This window comes from Ciconia boyciana, chromosome 16, assembly GCF_034638445.1.
Source record: "Ciconia boyciana chromosome 16, ASM3463844v1, whole genome shotgun sequence".
NCBI classification, from domain to species: domain Eukaryota; kingdom Metazoa; phylum Chordata; class Aves; order Ciconiiformes; family Ciconiidae; genus Ciconia; species Ciconia boyciana.
In genome coordinates this window covers 3,525,813-3,544,261 of record NC_132949.1, presented here as the reverse complement: position 1 = coordinate 3,544,261, position 18,449 = coordinate 3,525,813, and the positions used below count along the sequence as shown (strand labels likewise).

Here is an 18,449-nt window from a genome sequence, read left to right as displayed (position 1 = left end):
TGCCTGGCTCACTGCAATGTTAAATAGAAATCAGTGTTAGTGACGCTGGAAATATTTAGATGCTCAGTAAATCCATTTAGGTGAAGCTAGTAATTGCGTACTGGTGTGAGGATGGTATAGCTTTGGCATCAGACACCGTGCAGATGGAGTCTCGTAGAAGAATTTTTGGAAGAGTTAAACGTCTGTGTTTAATTTCTCTACATAACTTCAGAATGATTAGAAATACCCTGTTGGTTTTAATGAAAAGACTGGAAATCAGAGTTTTCCTCAGGCACAAGTGGCACAAGCAGTTTTTCAGTAGGCCCCTATTAAGCACAGAATTGCAATATACTGCAGAAAGGCAATTCTCTGTACAGGTAGAGTGTCAAATTCATTTCTATTCATTCTTGGTTTTTTCCCAATGAAAAGTACTTAGTACATGAATGAGAGGGGGTTTTTCTCCTAAAGATGTATGTTTAAAGAAAAAAAAAAAGAAAAAGATTTATAGACCTACAAAAGTGGAATGTAAAATAGAATATTAATAGGATTTGTGGGTATGACAGATTGGGATTTCTATCACTCATTTTCAAACCCTTGAAGTCATTTGATACTTGCCTAATTATTCTGTTAACATCATTTTGGACATTGAACTATTTTTAATGGTCTTCTGGGTGGCTCAAATTACATATTTGAACTGGTATGCTATTTTCACTGTTACACAGAGATTCGGCTTTCCATTTGTTATCTGATTGGTGGGGAGAGCAGGAGAAAGAACGAGTATTGGCACAGGGAGTCACCCACTGTCGGTGTTAGAGGCACAGAAGGAAAATAGACGTTCCAGGCTTTGAGGTCGAAATGAAATTTTTTATGTACAATCCCATGAACTTAAAAGGTGATCTGCTAATCTCTGAAGTTTAAACAGATACTGTACAGAGTGTTTTAACATACTTAAAAACAAAAATTGCTACAGTTAGCCATTCTGAAGGTCATTTTCTTTTGACATCTGTCAAATTACACAATCTTGAATTTTGGTACAAAGCATAATGCTGTCAAACTTAAATAGAAATATTCCAGAATGTGGAGTGGTGTGTTGTTTTTTAAGGTAAATGGGCCCCATTTACATTAGTTCTTTGATGTTAAATTCTTTGCTGCACATCAGAGAACAGTTGCTTCTTCCCTGGAGCAAGTTTCCTTTCTTCTCCTTCCCCCACCCTTTGATTTTTTTCCTTCCTTTTTTTTTTTTTTTTTTTTTTTTAGTTTGCTTACACTTTTATCTAACTAATTATGGAGGATCAGCTTATGTATGGCCATCATTTAGCTAGTTGCAGGCATTTTGAAAAATGGTTATTTCATAGCTAGTACCCTAAACAGATTTCTTAAATCTGCTTTTCGATTAGTGAATATGGGTGTGTATATATAACCCTCTAGTTTGAGAGTTATATTTGTGGGGGCTTTGTTTGTTTATGTTTTGGCAAGATTGAAGTCAAATTGAAACACTACTGAATCAATCACAAAACTGTAATCCATATATAGATGAACAAAATGTCACTATGCATCCTTAACTCTTACAGATCTGTCCATGTTTGGGTTGCAGGAGTTAGTTTTCATATTACTTTTGTAGCATAATTGAAATCTTACTTTCCATCTGAAAATCTCCATTCCAAAGCTGGAAGATACAGAGTCATAGAATCATTTAGGTTGGAAAAGACCTTTAAGATCATCGAGTCCAACCGTAAGCCTAACACTGCCAAGGCCACCGCTAAACCATGGCCCTGTGCACAGATTTGTACTGTTCCAAAAAATTCTTAACGGCTGCTTTTTTGATAAACATTCAGGACGTCCTGAACGCCTTCATGGATGTTGGTGGAAGTTGAAGTTGTCCATGTACCTGCCAACGCCATAGTGCAGCTAGAGCTACTGTCGACACTGGAGGCGGCCGTACCGCTGAGCAGCCCCGGGGCTGTTTAGTGCATGTGTTCCATCGAGTGGAACTAGAACTAAAAGTCCCCTCTAATGCATCTTATACCTTAAAAATAGCATATAAAAACTTTGTAATTAGGGTAGGGCATGGTATGCTTTTGCAGTGTGGTCCCATCATACCTCCTTTGCTCTTTTATTCTTAGTAGTGCTGTTCTGTTTCATGAAAGGAAAAAATGAAAATCAGACTCTCTTAGAATAGCATCCATTAAGTCAGATACCACATCTGTAGCGCTAATACCGTTTTTAATTTTTACGTGAAATGTTTTGTTGAAGTCGGTGCAGTTTTGCTCAGCAACCACAATATGATGCTTTAAGGCTTGTTATAGAATTATAGTTGGTTTTTAAAACCAATTAACTGTAACAAGGACATAATCTTTTTAATGCAGAAGTCCTCACTCTGTAATATAAAATAACTGCATGTAAAATTGTCATAATCAGATAATTTTAGCTAAAATATGTATTAACTGTGTGAAACTAAACAGAAGTTAATTTTTGAATCAGCGGGATTCCTCTATGGCTTATCCAATTTAAACCTTTTTATTATAAAAATGGATATTACAATTGATATTTCTGACAAGTTTTTGCCAAGCGTGAATTTCAACAGCTACCTCTCGCACACGGAAAACTAGTTTAAGACCATTAACTATATTTGCAGTGCTGCCCATTGCTATAAAAAGAGTTAGACTTTAATGAATGCTGGCTGACCCTCCAAATGTTCACCTTCCAGTTGGATTCTTATTCATTATGTTTCTGAAATAGCATGTAACCTGAAAGCGAGGGAATGCCCTTAAAATAATACAGAAGCAGCTGATGCTTCATACAACGCATGAGCCGAGCAGCCCGTTATAGAAGCAGCAGCCCAGGAAAATGCTGCTTGCGTACACCGTGCCATTTTTAACCTTCTCATTTGTCACGATAAATGTAATATAAATCTTCTGCAACGTTCACTGTACGCAGCTATGTGTATTTACTTTGCAGTAAGCCATTTCTTACGGAAAAAAAAAGGAAAAAGGCAGGGGTTTTGTGTAGCGGTGCTACATGGGCCCCAGGGGAGTAGGTTTATGCCTCCCTAGGCTGCGAAGCAAGAGCCTATAGTCAAGGGGTATTAAATTAGTTGAGTCGCAGGTTTTAAAAAGGGAAAATTTTTATATTTCTGCAGTAAAAGAAGATAAGGGAAAAGAGTGTTCCTATCCATGGTTCCGTCACCATGAATTAGATCTTTTCAGCTGGCCAGTGTGATATAACTTGTAGAAACTGCCTTCTGCAGAGCTTGGCTGGTGCTACCTGTGCAGTTTGTGATGATGCAAGACCTGTACGGTGTTACAGATCTAGAGGGAAAAGCTGGAGTCAGCAGGTGTCCACAGTTTTTAGTGCCACAGGGTCTAGATAGCCAGTTTGAGACAGCTAGAGCTGGTCTAAATGTGTTTTTGCCATCTCCAGTGGAAGTTTTGGTAGCTCAGTACTGCTGAAAATCAGACCCCTCAAATAAGGATGTTTGGGACTGCAAGTAAATGCAAGAATCTGTGGTTTGTTGATGACTGGGAGACAACTTATAAATATTTTGCTAATTGGAATTTTTTAAAGCCATTATGAAATAAAATGTTGTAATTGCCTTTAAATAAACTGGTAGGATATACTTTCTTTGCCTTCAGTTAGGAATAAAAGACTGAAATTCAGCATATCTTTCTTTTGGATCGCCTCTGTCATGTCTATCAGAGGTCATCCTGGTTCTACTCAGTGTGAACAAACAAGTTCTAATTTGTTTATGAAAGTTATGGGTGTTTTTTTATTATTTATTGGGATTTCTTCTGTGGGTTCAGGAGGTTATAAAGCTGCTTCTATGAAAGATGAAGACTTTTACCCCAGGCAAGCTGAGTGAGAGCAGCTGTAATGTGATCTTCTTTGCAGTGCCTTGCTGACTAGTCTCTCTCCCTTTTCTGGGAGTAAGAGTAATTTATACTATTACTCTAATTTATTTTTTACTTTTTTCCCTAAAGATAAACGGGCAGTTTCAATCCCTTTATGATATGCAGTGGTGGTAAAACGTAATCTGAAACTAGATGACAATACAGCGGAAAGAGTGTTAACATGGGTCGGCCTGCGTGCAAAGAGAAACGTAGCATGCATAGAGCTGTCTGGCATAACTGCTTCTGTGTTACTGCTCTCTTTTTATTTATGCAGCCCCACAATAAGCCCGTACAGTGTTTGTGGCACACTTTACATGATAAATGTAGAAGAAGTGGAATTTAATTTGTCTGGTGCTCCAGAATTCTTGTATATGCTGTTTTAAACCAATATGTAGTGCCACTATCTCTATTTAGAACAAAAAACAACCAAAGCATGTGTTCTCAAAAATCATGCTCCTTTTTGATAATTGGTTTTGATTAACTTTTCTAGTAGATTTCTTAGTACCAACAAACAGATGAAATATAGAGACCTCCATGTATTTTGGAATCTGAAGGGGTTCCAGATCTTAAATTGCAGTATCATGTAAACTTTAAGATTATTTTTAACTGGCTGTAATATACTTATATTAAGCTGCACCATACATAACTGCCTGGATTGTACAAGATGATTCGAGCCCTATCATGCTTTGCAGTGATTCGCAAACACTGTCTGCAACTTTAAGCTCCTAAATGTATAGTCCAGTAAAATCAATAAGGCTATTTGCTTGACTGAAATCCCTGGGGTTTGCAGGACTGGAGTTTCAGTCTTGCAACTGGATCCAAGCAGGGTTCAGAGGCTTCAGGGGGCCCCCGCGGCTTCTGTGGTCCCCCAAAACAGGCGCTGGCACACAGGCAGCTGAAGGAGCCTGTGTTTGTGCGCTGGATGCTGTGCCGTAAAACTAAGGACGACAGATCAAAGATTTGAACACGAGGTCAGATAGATTTTGAAAACTTAATCAGCTTAAATTTGCTTCAGAACTCAGCTTCGTGATATTCTGTCCCCCTAAGAAAATATTTATCTTAGACACCTGTCCTCAAATTTTAGAGCCAAGAACATGAGAGCGCTTAGCGGTTCATTTGAGGACAGTGTTTTGAGGACGGTCTATCGATATAATACTGTGGCACTTGGCAAGAAAAATACAAATCAGAATTGTGTCCTGAAATGAAATTTAATTTATTTTTTAGTTATTATCAAATCATTTCTGAAATTAAATTAATTGAGGAAAAAACCTTAAGAGCTATTTTTCCCCAGAATTCTAGAAATAGTTGCTTATTGGATTCCAATATGACAAAGCAGCCTTGTTTTCAGTTCGTTTTATTCTTTATCTTTGAGTTGTGGAAAAAAATGCTAGGAGAAGGAAAGAGCTGTATGTCCAAGAGCTCCCAGTTGGATCAGCTGCATGTTGGGTCAATTTTCAGTGTAACTGCCACCTTTAAAAAAGAAGGGACGTGCAATGGGACAGAAGGCAGTTGCAGACACCAAGCTGAGACACGAAGCCGTGTCCTCCACGTCGTGCTGTACCCTTGCAGCCTGTGCTTGGGACTTTCCCCTTTCCCTTTCCCTCCGTTCAGAAACGAGGTCACCCCGATAAACTCGTGTGTGTGTTGCCTCCCTCCCCCTGCCACACACACACACTCTCGCTCTCTCTTTTTTTTTTTTTTTTAAATCCGCAGAAGTCTTTATGTTTTTCTAATAATTGGCAGCAGAGGTACAATTTCTCCCCTCTTTTAAGTGATGAATAGTTGGCCCGAGATCAAAGGCAAGCCCTTGCGGTTTTTTGGCTGCCACAAAAGGGCGTTGGAGTTGGCGCGGGTCCCAGCCGCTCAGCGATAGGCATGTGGATGAGGTGCCAAGCAGAGGGGTCGGTGGCAAAGTGTCTGTACACGTTCTTCATCTGAGCTAATCTGGTTGCCTTTTGTGTGTATTTCAGGCAAACAGCCGGCTGAAGCAGACTGAGAAGGAGTACAGTCAGAAGCTGGCTAAATCCTCGCAGGTAGGTAGCAAGAAGGCAGGAACCTCATGTGAATCCATTTGATTTGGAAACTTGATGAAAAGTGTAATTACTTCTGCTCTTGATGATCAAGAGAAGCCATAGCCATTTCCCGAATCAAACATCCAATGTCTTTCTTGCAGACTTTAACCTTTCAAAAAACACAGAGCATTAAGCTGACCAGAAAAAACGGGTGGGGTTTTTTTTGAGTTCTAAATTTCACCTTTTTCATCTACTTATGTCCCTGCCCATGGCAGGGGGGTTGGAAATAGATGATCTTTAAAGGTCCCTTCCAACCCAAACCATTCTATGCTTCTATGTTTACTTTTTCCTCTCCTGAGGACCCAAGAGGGCTGAGTCCTCCGTCAGTCGGTGGGAAGGAAGGCGAGGTGTCCCCTCAATGAGCACATCTCGTAAAATCGGGAACAGTTGCACAACCAGGACTTGCATTTCGTGTCACAAGGTGGTGTTTGCCCGCACGGCCGATGGCAGGGCGGCAGTCCCAGCTGTGCCTTCTTGATGTTTGTCGTTGCTCCTAGCCAGTTCAGCGTTTTTGCCCAAAATAACGCTTTGAAGAATGTCAGTGTCCTGAAAGCAAACTGGTTTTGACTTGAGTTTCTGTTCTTCGGAGTAGTCTTTTGAACACGGAAGATGAAAATGTATGCTGAATTTACATATATGCTTAAAAATGATAAGACAGGATGATTTTTAAATATTTCAGCTTTCAGTTTGATTGACAGGTAGTACTGAAGTGTAAAAAAAAAAATGATGGAGTTGCAACCAGAAGTTAAGCTTTTAATAATAAGAAAATTGCCACGAGGATTTATGTGGAGGTGTCATTCTTCTCATTCCTCCTAACCACCGCAGAATGCCTGCCTTTTACTTGCAAAGTGTGTTTTCAGCAATAGTAATAATAGTCTAATAATACTCCTTTAAAATCAATAAAAACACTACAAAGAATGGTTTAGAAGCCTCAAACTAGGCAGAGGTGATCAGTGAGTGAATGACAAACTACAAACTTTACTGTTTTACAAACACTTTAAAAGATTTTAAAAGTCCTGATTTCAGCTTTTCAGCTACCTTTGAGTCTCATTCTCTGTAACACTTGTCCAAAATTTTGGCGTTAGTTGCTTCAGTGAAATTTATTGGACTATCACTTTTTCACACGACATTTTTTGAGACTGCATTTATCAGAATCATTGGCAAATATGTTTTTACACTATATTTCTAGAACCTAGTGTGTATTTTCTGCAAATTTATTTGCATACAGAGAGGTTGTGGGGTCTCCATCCTTGGAGATACTCAAAACCTGACTGGACATGATCCTGAGCAACCAGCTCTGGGTGACTCTGCTTTGACCTGCTCCCTTCGAAGCACCCTCACCAATTCCACAATTCTGTGATAAATCAGAGAGAATGGTCTCCTAAATGCCTTTTTAGTAATTTGTTGAGAGCCTTATTTAGAAAGAAAGAAAGAAACAACAACAAAAAAACCCCTATTTTTTTATCTTGTCAGCTGAACCTGAATAGCAGAAAATTGATAAAGCTCAAAAAGGAACATTTGATGCATGCCAGAGCTTAAGGAAGAGATCCTTTTCATTGCCTGTTACCTTTTGGCATTGTCATTTTTCTGCTATTGCCATGCCTAGCGAGCGTAATCAAAAGTCAGCCTCTCTATGCCAGACATAGTTTACTGTCACAACAAAAATGGGTCTTGGTCCATTCATTAAAGAGAGATGGAATAATTTAAGTATCTCTCAATTTTTAAACAAGGGGTGAGGGAAATTGCTTTAATTGTTACAGTGGGAACACCTAGGTAGTGTAGTGCAAGGTAACAACTACTTAACCTAAATGTCATCATAAATTTTGTCAGACTGAAATTTATTGGCCTGTAGAATAGTCTCAAAATGGAAAAATTTTGACACATGGGTTTTTTTAAGCTAGGCATTGCTGTAGGTAATACACTGTTCTCTTTACTGGGGAGAGATGGACCCAATGACCAGAACTGGCGTTCCTCTGCGCTTTCTGTGGCAGACACAACACATACATCATGCGTCAGGGCTATCTGGCACAATAGAGGAGTTTCACCCTGATGTCTGAATTTCTTTACTTTTGTGGGTTTGAATCAAATCCCTAAAGTCACTTGAACATAGTCTTTTTTGTAGCTCAGTATTAATAATAGGTCAATTGCAACTTTTCTTGTGGTCGTGTTGCTGACAACATCTGTCTAATCTTACTCTCTGTGGCCTCTTGGAACATTCACTTTTAACACCCACACAGAGAAGATATTTCAAGAAATTTCCTCTGAAGTTTATACAAAGTAAACAGATTTTTTTCTCTGAAAAGTACTGCACAAAGCAGATCTTTCTCCATCAATTCATGCTGAAACTTCCTTGCATGCATTTCAGAACTCTTATGCTAGGCCAGGGTCTTAACCCAGTAAGAGCTTTAAATTTCACACTTGCGTTATGTTAAAGGGTTTGGTATTTTGTTTTCTTTTTTAAAAGTGACAAAATGGAACATACACAAAGTGGTATAGGTTTGCATGGCTTAAAGTTGTTATCTTAATAGTTTATATGATCCGTCGCTTTCTCCTGCTTTCTCACTGCATGTGTTACACGCCTAGCAAAGCCACGTTTGTGCAAATTGTGTGTCATCTAAATGCTGATCTAAATTGCAAACCCAGTGATATTGCTTAATTCTGCCTAAAGAGTTACACCTATCCAGATAATCTCTATACTTTGGCCCATTGATCTCATTAAGAGCAAATAGCCTTCCTTTTGATTGGTATATTATCTTCTTTAATATGTATTTGTTTTTAGAAAAGAAATACAGACATATCCATGTAGGTTTTACTCATAATCTTTGTTACTCTCTGGGGTTTTCAGGTAGTAAAACAGATAAATAAATTTCCAGTAGAGTTTTAATCGGTCCTTTTTCCCTTCCCCAGAGATTCTAGTACTTTCATTTGTAGAGTACTTCTTATTATGTTAGTCCTATATCCTGTTAGTAGTTCAAAAAAAAAAAAAAACCAAACATTTTTTCCTAAATAACTGTGGCCTTAGTATAGTTAAATGTTTCTCTACCAATGAGGAGGCCTTGCAAACACACAGGTCTGAGCACTCTGGTAGTCTCTCCCTGAACTGCCTGTGTGCTGAAGTGTTTTTAGAATTAGACTATATTATGCTGTTACAGCAGCTTAACCTTAAGCTTGAATACATATACATTAAAGTCAGTGACTCTCCCATATGTTTAAGTGCTTTGCTGGGTGATGACTTACATGTCAGCATAAAATTCTGTAAATATGCCTGAAGGATCAGCTTTAGTTATGATTTTCCACAGTGATAAAAAAGGTGAAACAAGTACATTTCAACTAATCATGACAGAATCATGTAAAAGGTCTAGCTTAAGGGTCCTGGACATTGAATCAGGTCCTCACTGTATTGCTAAGCAGAATATGCTCCTTTCAGCAGCTCAGAAATTTCACTATCAAGTTTAAATTTCAGTCCAGTATGTAAATTTGGGGTTTTCTCTGCAGTATCAAGCTATAAAGTATCCTTCTAGAAAATGACCACCACCATCACTATGTAAATTTGCAGTACTGGTTTCAGTGCAGTGGAAGACTGGAAACATGCTCTATTTTGAAGATCACAGATGTGCTTTGTTCTCATGATTAAATATTTTGGAATGTCATAGTGGAAAACCCTTCCAAATATTTTGTGTTCAGCAATTTTTGTCATTCGCAACCTTACTCTATTCCTTTTTCTCTGCGTGGAATTTCATGCTTGCTACTGTGTAATACGTTAATTTAAAATATTTAGCTTGCACAGCAGAGTATGCCAATGCCATGCTTGCACTGAGCATAAAAACATGTAAAATACGTGCCTTTCACTGACGAGAGATTTAGCATGCTGTTTTCTTTTTAGATCATAGCTGAACTTAAGACAACCATTTCCTCTCTGACGGAGGAGAGCAGCCGGCAGCAGCTTGCCGCAGAGCAGCGGCTCCAGGAAGTTGTACAAAAGTTTGAAGATAAGAAGCAGCAGCTGATTACAGATAATGACAGAGCAATCAAGGTAATCTGAGGATTTTAGTCACTGATGCTACTGGCTGTTTGAGTGTAATTAAAAGTTCTGCAGTGGGCAAATGAATGCAGGTATCGGTCCTGTTCACAGGGCGCTCACTAATTCCATTCACTGGACCTTGACTTTGATGTAGCTGATGACTCAGGCTCTCTTTCCTCTAGCTGATCATATGCCGCATAAAACGTTTGGTTTTGGCGAGTCAAATCCATCCACTTCAGTCAAATACTTGAAACTTCCCTGTTCTCTTTCTTTTAATATTGACTCAGATATTTTAACATATTTTCAGCACCTGTATACAGTGCTTGCAGTACTTGGAAAAAAAAAGGTGACGAATAGGAGAGCCGAGTTGCACCACCTGAGAGCCAGCAGTACGGCACGGGCTTTAGCTTGGTTTTCACAAGGCGATCTCGCCTTTCATGCTTAAGGCTGCAGTGAAGGAAAGCGTGTCCTCAGGTTCCACTGAAAACAAAGTCTCTGCTAAATATGAATGGAATAAAATACTTGTTATTTGTAACTTTTGTTCATTAGATTTCTATACATATTTTGCATCAGAGTTGCATTCTCAGGTCTTTTGAAAAAGAAGCTTTAAGAGACTACAGGTTCTGAATATTCACACTGTTCCTTGCTGCTTTGACACCCTGATTCAAAGCAGCTGCAGAGAATCCCACCTGCAGAAGCAAGCAGAATTATTTTTTAGACATTTTTCCTTTCAGAGTAGTAAAGAGCAATGGAAGATTTTTGAAACTATGTAATCTGCTAGGGTTGACAACCAAAACACTTCATTAAAAGTTGTACAGAAGAAGGAAATTCCTCTTTGTCTTTATAAAGATATTTGCTAGTACCAAACAAACAATTCTGTTGTTAAGCCTAGAAACTCATGAAAAAATTAACTCCTACAGTTTTTCTAACTGTTTGTGCTGAAAAGAAACCATGGGAGTTTTTACATGTTGGACCCATCTGATGTTCAATTACGGCACAGTTAACGCTGTCCTCAACGTCTGAATGATTCGCGAAAGGAAATTTGGTTGACATTACTATCTCATCATCTGTAGAGTGTTCTTTTTGTTTAATGATTTATTTTTTTTCCCCCCTCAAGGAAAATGTCTGTCTGTATTTGTGTGTGTGTTGAGGAACAGAATTTTCTTTCTGATCGATCTTTAGTCTCTTCTGTCAAATGTATACCCATATAGATGTTGGCTATAACCTGTTATCCAAACTGAATCACTAGAGGTAGCTTGTATTATCACAAGGATCTGCAAATAGTTAAATCACATTATTTTGTGGTACAGGTGGATTTTTGCTGATTAGGAAAATGTGCTATTTGTAGTTGTCCACTTTTCCAGTGGCCTTCTAAATATACAGAAACCCTGTGACAGTGGAACAGTTTTCCATGTAGTCAGAAACATGCTGTAATTCAACAGTTATCATGCGCTATACCTTCTTGAGTTAGATATTTGAAATAGGTATTTTAGACCATTTACCAGCTTTTTTCTTAGCACCTGATGCAAGTGCTACTGTTGAATTTATGGATTCACCTAAACTAAATTACATTCAGTGGAAATAATTCAGCTGTTGGTAACAACAGTTTTTGAACACTAATGATGATAGGTTTTATGAAATCCTTCTCCATGAAAATCTGTGTTCAGCTCTTATAAACTTAATTTTGACATTGTTACGTCAGAATGTAATGAAATACATAAAAACCAAAGTGGAATTCTGCACAGGGTTTCTGAGCAGTGTCCCAAAGACATTTTAGCACTGGTGCTATGAGTATATTTTGTAAGATTTGGTCAATTTGGGGAAGAAATTGCAACAGCTGTTATGCTTGGAGTTCCTGAACTTTGTTTAGTATCCTTAATATTGTACTTTTAAAAAAAATCTTCCTTTGAAACCACTGATTTAATGGAAATTTACTGAAAGCCAGATACCCAAACAGAAAATTCTTAGGAAGGTAAACTGCTGTGTATGCTTCTGGAAGCAGAAAGAGGTGTTTTTAATACTTGATCACTTAGTATTTTTAAAAACCACACATACTTCTAGATGAGCATATGCAGAAATACTTTGCTTTTTATTAGTCTGGAGAAAAAAAAAATGGTTTTCGTGAAAGTGGAATCCTAGATGTCCTAGAGATGGGGAACAACATCTAACCTAGAGCAAGCTGAAGACCTTGAGGGAGGATTAAAGAAACATTCTAAAGACAAAGCAATTCTTAATATAGCATAAGCCTTTGAGAAAACTTAATACAATATAAGCTATTGAAAAGACTATCGTTAAAAGCGGGCATTTGCTAAATATAACATTGATTTAAACTAACATTGAGGAACAGATTGCAATTTCCTTTATATGGTATTGGGTTGACTTCCTGTAAGACCTTCCAATTATTATTTCCTTTCAAAGGGAGAAATACATTTTTACAGAAACCAACTGGCTTTCAGAGAAGTTTTGGATTTAGTCAGTAAAGTGATATCCAGATGTGGATGCCATAATACATGATTTTGATGTTAATTCAAATTCCTGACTCTCTTTGCTAGTTAAAGATTTCTAAATTGTTATTCCACAATTGTATCTATCTTCTTAATCTTTTTTTTTAAATAGTATCTTAAACATTAGTGAAAAAGAATAAATGAGACTTTTAAGGACATTTTGCTTCTTTTGACAACCTAAAAACCCAATCTGAGCAACCCTTTTTGGCTTCAGATGGCCTCAGTTTGGGTCAGTTTGAGACAAATGCTTAAAGTACTTGGCATTCTGTATTACACCGTGATTTGTCTGGCCTAAGGGCAAGTCAAAGTTTGTGCTGTCAGGGTCATAAAATCGGGATAACATTTTGGCTCATCACATTCCTTTCTTGTGGCTTATAAAGTAACCAGTTTGGATGCCGTCGAGTTGCAATGTCTAATAGCAAAGACCTAAGAAGCAACGGTCTGACAAGGCATTGAACAACTGAGTGACTCCCGTCGCTGCCTTTTCGCTGCTGTTGAGTTTGAGCCTGTTGGGATTACGACAGCGTTGGCACAGAGAGCGATCCCAAAAGCACAGCTTGCTGTTTAGTGCTGTAGATATCTTTGCTTTGAACTTACCAGGGCTTGCATTCTTTGGAGCAGAGTACAAGGACACTGCAATTGGCCTGGCATGGGGCAAATCCGGCAAAGCTCACCTGGTCTCTGTGCCATGCCTCTCCTGCAATGTGCTTACACTTCAAAGATCGGGAACCATTGGTTTAGACCATAGGATTAGTTGAGAGCACAATTATATTAATGCCCTGCAGATGCTTGGAAAAGCTGCTTAAATTGCCATGTCTGTTAACCCATTTGTGATGCTTTAGACTGGGATTTCGGAAGGCACCCTCCAGTAAGGGTTTGGGTGCTGAACTCTTGAGAATGTCTATGCAGGAGCTACGTTGGTCATTGAAGTGTAGTGTAAACTTATTAAGGCTAAATTTAAACTATTTTTCTTGCATCCCGATAGCAATCTAGCCACAACAACCCGGAGCTCAATACAGCCAAATGGTCAGAGCCTTTACCTAACTTTGCTGCTGCTTTTGGCAGTGGTTACTGGCTGGACTCAGCACTAGCATAAAGTTGACTGTATTGTAGAGATACCTTGAGGTTATTTATGAAATCCCAGCCTTAGTTTTTTTTTGTTAAATCCTTTTGAATCCTGGGATTGAAAGTGCAAAACAGTTCCTGGGACTGGAACTGCAAAACATGTTCAGAGCATTTTAATGACGAAATTGATGGCCAAGTGGGGACTCCACATCAAAAAGTAGATTCTGGAAAGAAATGGATGATGGAGAGCATGCAGTGACAAACCCACAACAGAAAAGGGAGAAAATGATGCTTTTTTGCCAGAGGAACCACATTTGTTGTTTGGCTCATATTACAGATTCTAGGATTCTGTTATATCCCCTGAATTAACACCAACACTTCATTAGCAAAACATGGTTTGAAGAGGACATATTTCAACACTTTGTGTGTCAGCCAGCTTATGATCAGATTAATTCTGTTAATAAATAAGACTTAAAAGATTTTTAGGAAAAAATGTCATATAATAATGTTCCCCTTCATGTGAAAATTTTTGAAACAGTTGTTTTTCTTTGTTATGTTTAAAAATGTTGAGAGGGGGGCAAAAACCCCAAAAGTGTATTTTATAGGCATAGCAGAACAAAGGAGAAAACTTCCGCTTTTAAATTGTCTGGACCTATGTGGGCATTGAGTACTCTCACCATCATCATATATTTGTTAGATGCTGTCGTATCTTGGAGCAAAAAGATAATTTCCCCTATGCAAAGGTTGGACTGAGGGTTTCATCAACACAGTGAAATTTCTCCATGCAACTATAAGAGGATACTTACTCTGCTATAGTTATGCTTGAGTCAGTCCTTGTGTGGGGTACTCTATTTCCTTTTATTCTGGAATACTGTCTCCACAGGGGCTGGGTTTACATGGATATCACTCTATTTTGGCATGTCGTGCCAGCAAATTGCCCCATAAAGAGGGTGCGTGGTCACTTGGGCTCGGTGCTCGGAGCACCCGTCTGCCGCCCAGCCCACCCCGCCGCACTGCCTGTGTCCTGCTGCGCCGGGGCCGCATGCCTGGCCGCATGCCCTTCTTGTTTGATTTGCATAATCCCCCCTCCCTTTCATGTTTGGTTCCTGCTAAAAGTAAAACAAATTATTTTAAACCTTGGGATGTTTTAAAGCATTCAGAACGTTTCTTTAAGGGCACCTGATATCTTTGTTTCCAGAAAGTAGTTGTCAAAATATACTGGCGGTATTTACAAACATCTCTAAAATGCAGGGTATCAGAAGAACTGTGTTTTTAAAAATTTTGTGAACAAGCTAATTTTGCGTGTAGTTATATTTCATTATCAACCATGTTTATTAGCAAATTCCATTTGTAATTACAAATAATATTTTGTATTAAAAGAAAAAGCACGTCAGAGCTGTGGGAACATGAACTGAGTGACTGTAGTCCTGCAGAAGTATAGTCTGTTGTCCTCAAAATACCTTTTGGAATACCACCATCGTCCTCTGCAATACCCAGTGTTGGGTTTAGTAAGAAATAAATAATTCTAATTTGTTGGCTTAAAAGTCCCGAGTAAAGCTAACTCTCAGTATTTTAGATGTCCTTGTTAGTGCTTATTAAGGGAGGAGAGACATCAGAGAGCATACAACCTAAATTGACCTGATCTAGAGTACAGAGAAGAAGCATTTTTGGTCCTATATTACAAAGGAGACACTGGAGGGTAGAGCCTTGACTTTGTCCAAGGTTTGTGGCAGAGATGGAAATTAACTCCTGAGCTCCGGATCCGTGCGTCAGTCTGTACATCAGCCCTTCTGCGAGAACAGTTTCGGGATCCAAACAGTAACAAAACCGTAGAGTGATTTTGGAAATGAGATCACCCAGTGTTAAAGCCACATCTAACAAGTGCATTGCAGTCTCGTCAGACCCTTTTGAGAAAGCCGGGCCAGTTCAGTTCTTTACCTTTTTGTTAAGGCTGCTGACAAGTTTCCAAGCTGTGGCAAATAAAGGGGGAACAATTTACATGTTCAGCATTTTGTTTGTATTTACAGCAGAAAGACTGTAATGGCTGGTTGTTCAGAAGGCTATGAGCATGTGTAACTGATAGTACTGAGGACATTAATTAGGAAAAAGAACCTGTAAACTTAGTGTAAACTAAAAACAAAAACCTAGAACTTAGGGTAAAGTGAAGACGTATATTATTTCAAGGACTTTTTGTTAAGTGAGTCTTGACTTGCTCTCCTCTCCAGCATACATTGACGCAGTAGGGTTAGCTGTTATAATCTAGACTACTGTTGAATAGCTGTGTAATAAACTTTTGCTAATAAGATCCACATTATTTATAAGCTTTTTTAATATTTTATTGTATTTTTAATTGAAACTTGGCTGAAGGTGTTTGGTTTTTTTTTAGCTAACAGTGCCTGTGAAAAGGAGGTCAGCATTTCACTGTTGAAGCTGACACTGACTCATGTCTTATAAGACATCTGGTCGGAACATGCGTTACTGTTTGTGATGGTTCGATGGCCACAGACATGCCAAATTCTGTCAGTCATTGAAGATCTTCAGAGATGCGTGTGTCACAAAGTTCTCCAGAGGGATGTCAAATCCATCTAATTGGTTTTGTGGCTAAGCATTAGCATGATAAACTATTTGGCATGGTGAGATAAAGAGTTTTAAGGGACCGTCTTGATGTTAAATACACGGAGTCATTTTTCATGGATCTCTCTTTGTTTGTCGCTGACTTTAGTCTATAATAATACTAATAACTCTGCAGTGTCTTTTATTAGTGGGGAATTACAAGGCACCAACATTTGTACCTTAGCATTGTAAAGCAGTCATTAAAATTTACCAGGCAAATAACATTATCTTGCTCATAATCTCCTATATTCTGTTTGATGAGCAGAGGAAATTGTGTCTTCCAAAAGAATAGATAAATGAAATCGGCGGCGCTTTTATGGTTTTGCTTTCCCTTTTACATGGGGTCCAAACTCTGAGGCACCTGTTTTTCACAGCCTTTGTTTATATGAATACTAGTTTCACCCAGATTCAGTCTGTTAGAGAAATGAGAGTTTAGCCCCGAGCTTATCAACTGTTGCTCATGCTCTGTCTCTTGATTCCATTACATGGTTATCTTTGAAAGGCTGTATTGGCACATTCATTATAAATGGTAGTAGAAATAGGCCTATATTTGTGTTAAGGTTAAAGAGTTGTTAATCACAACTGAAATGCTGATTTTAACAAGTCCTCTCTCTTTTTCAAAATCATATCTCTTTTTCTGTTGCCACAGAAATTATTTCATTGTCTGAAGCATAGTACCTTCTCTTCAAAATTACAGGGTTTCAGATGTTTGGCCAATCAGGCAATCTGAGTGGCTGAGCATCTGTAAGTACTTTATAATATCTTTGACATGCTTTGTGAGACAAAGAATTGAGTCATCTTTTTTTCCTGCAGCAAGCTTTGCACTCTGGCATTTTTCTTGGCTTTTCATGTCTCAACACATTGAAGAACTTACCGTGGCCAACAGCAAATTCATACTTACAAGTTTTATAAAAGACTAGAACTAGTGCTTGCCTAGTCCTCTGAACTGCAGTCCAGTTTTATTCGGCAGGTTTAAAAGTTTGTATTTTTACTTTTTCCTACATTATCGTTGTTGTCCTTGGTGTTTTGCTTTCCCTCCAGAAGGCACTTTGCTGCATGAAGTCCTTTTTGTTCTTTTTTTTTAGCCCTAGAGGGGATGCCCCCTTACATCTGCCAGTCTCCAAATTATGGATTTAAAGATTCCATAAATGCATAACAAAATATAAAGTCTTATATAGCTAAGCTGTTGATTTCTTTTGATGAGGTGGACTACACTAATTTTGCACTGGGAAAATGGTGAAAAGGAATTCAAAACAAGCCATTAAATTCACTGCTTTTAACTGACAAGACAGGAGTAATAACACTGAGTGGGGTCCTAGGCGATTAGAAAGGTACGGAGAAAACACTTTTATTAGTACGTGTTAAGTAATACTGACATAAGCCTATGCAGCTCAAAGTAGACAATGTTTATGATATAAGAAAATGAAAATTAGCTTTTTAAGGCTGCTGTGATGGTTACAGTTTACTGTTGCATTTCAAAGATCTTTTATTCTCCAGAGAGCACAGGGACTTTTATGTGGAGGAGAAGGTGGCGCTTAGAAAGAAAGAGCTGGGGAGATACCCAGGAGTTACGAGGCAGGCTGCCTGGGAGGAAGAGCCTGGGCTCAAAAGTCTGGGACTTTACTGGAGAGGGAAAAAAAAAAAAAAAGATAAAGATAAAAACAAGTGTCTAATGTCCTCCAAACACAGGGCATCTGTAAAACAGTCTGTGCATAGGACTGTGTAGACTTTCCAAGGGCTGTTCTTTGTTCCATTTCCAGCGAGTTCCTGGAACGCAGCCTCCTTCCCTGCTCCTGGAACAGCCTTGACTGCAGGGCTTCTCCAGCCGTGTAGGTGGAAACACAATATGTGTGAACTATATATTCAACCAACAAAAGATTGCTGGAGAAAATGACATCTTCAAAGCAAACCTTCCGTAGTCCACAAACATTTATTACTCTGTAGTAAAGATTTTTAAAGCCTGGCACAGTAACACAAGTTGCAGGGTTTGGCAAATAGAGATTTGGGGATGTGGACTTGGTCTACTTATCAACATATATTTCCCTTAGATACCTTTCTTATGGAGGGGCTGATCCCAGGAGCGAGCCGAAATAGCACCGGATTGCATTGGCTGATTCCAGCATGCCTACACAATTGCCAGTGTTTGTGTAAACATTTTTTGCAAAACTGTATCTTCTAATATAGGTTGCTTTTGGTTTTGTACTAATCACGGTGCGGGCTGCTCCAGGGATATCAGCAGGAGAGAGTCACCGAGGATTTCAGCTTTATACATTAAAATGCTCTTGCCAAAATTTGTGTTGACTTTAGA

General features: G+C 38.6%; 1 protein-coding gene across 5 annotated transcripts in view; it reads left to right on the top strand.

Moving 5' to 3' along the window:
• The window catches only part of CEP112 (centrosomal protein 112), a 174,827-nt gene that overhangs the window by 122,253 nt on the left and 34,125 nt on the right, over positions 1 to 18,449 (top strand). For all 5 annotated transcript variants that reach the window (XM_072880867.1, XM_072880868.1, XM_072880869.1 and 2 more), the window contains 2 exons: positions 5,837 to 5,899; positions 9,822 to 9,971. In XM_072880867.1, the coding sequence (XP_072736968.1) occupies positions 5,837 to 5,899; positions 9,822 to 9,971 (213 nt within the window). The remainder of the gene's footprint in view (positions 1 to 5,836; positions 5,900 to 9,821; positions 9,972 to 18,449) is intronic.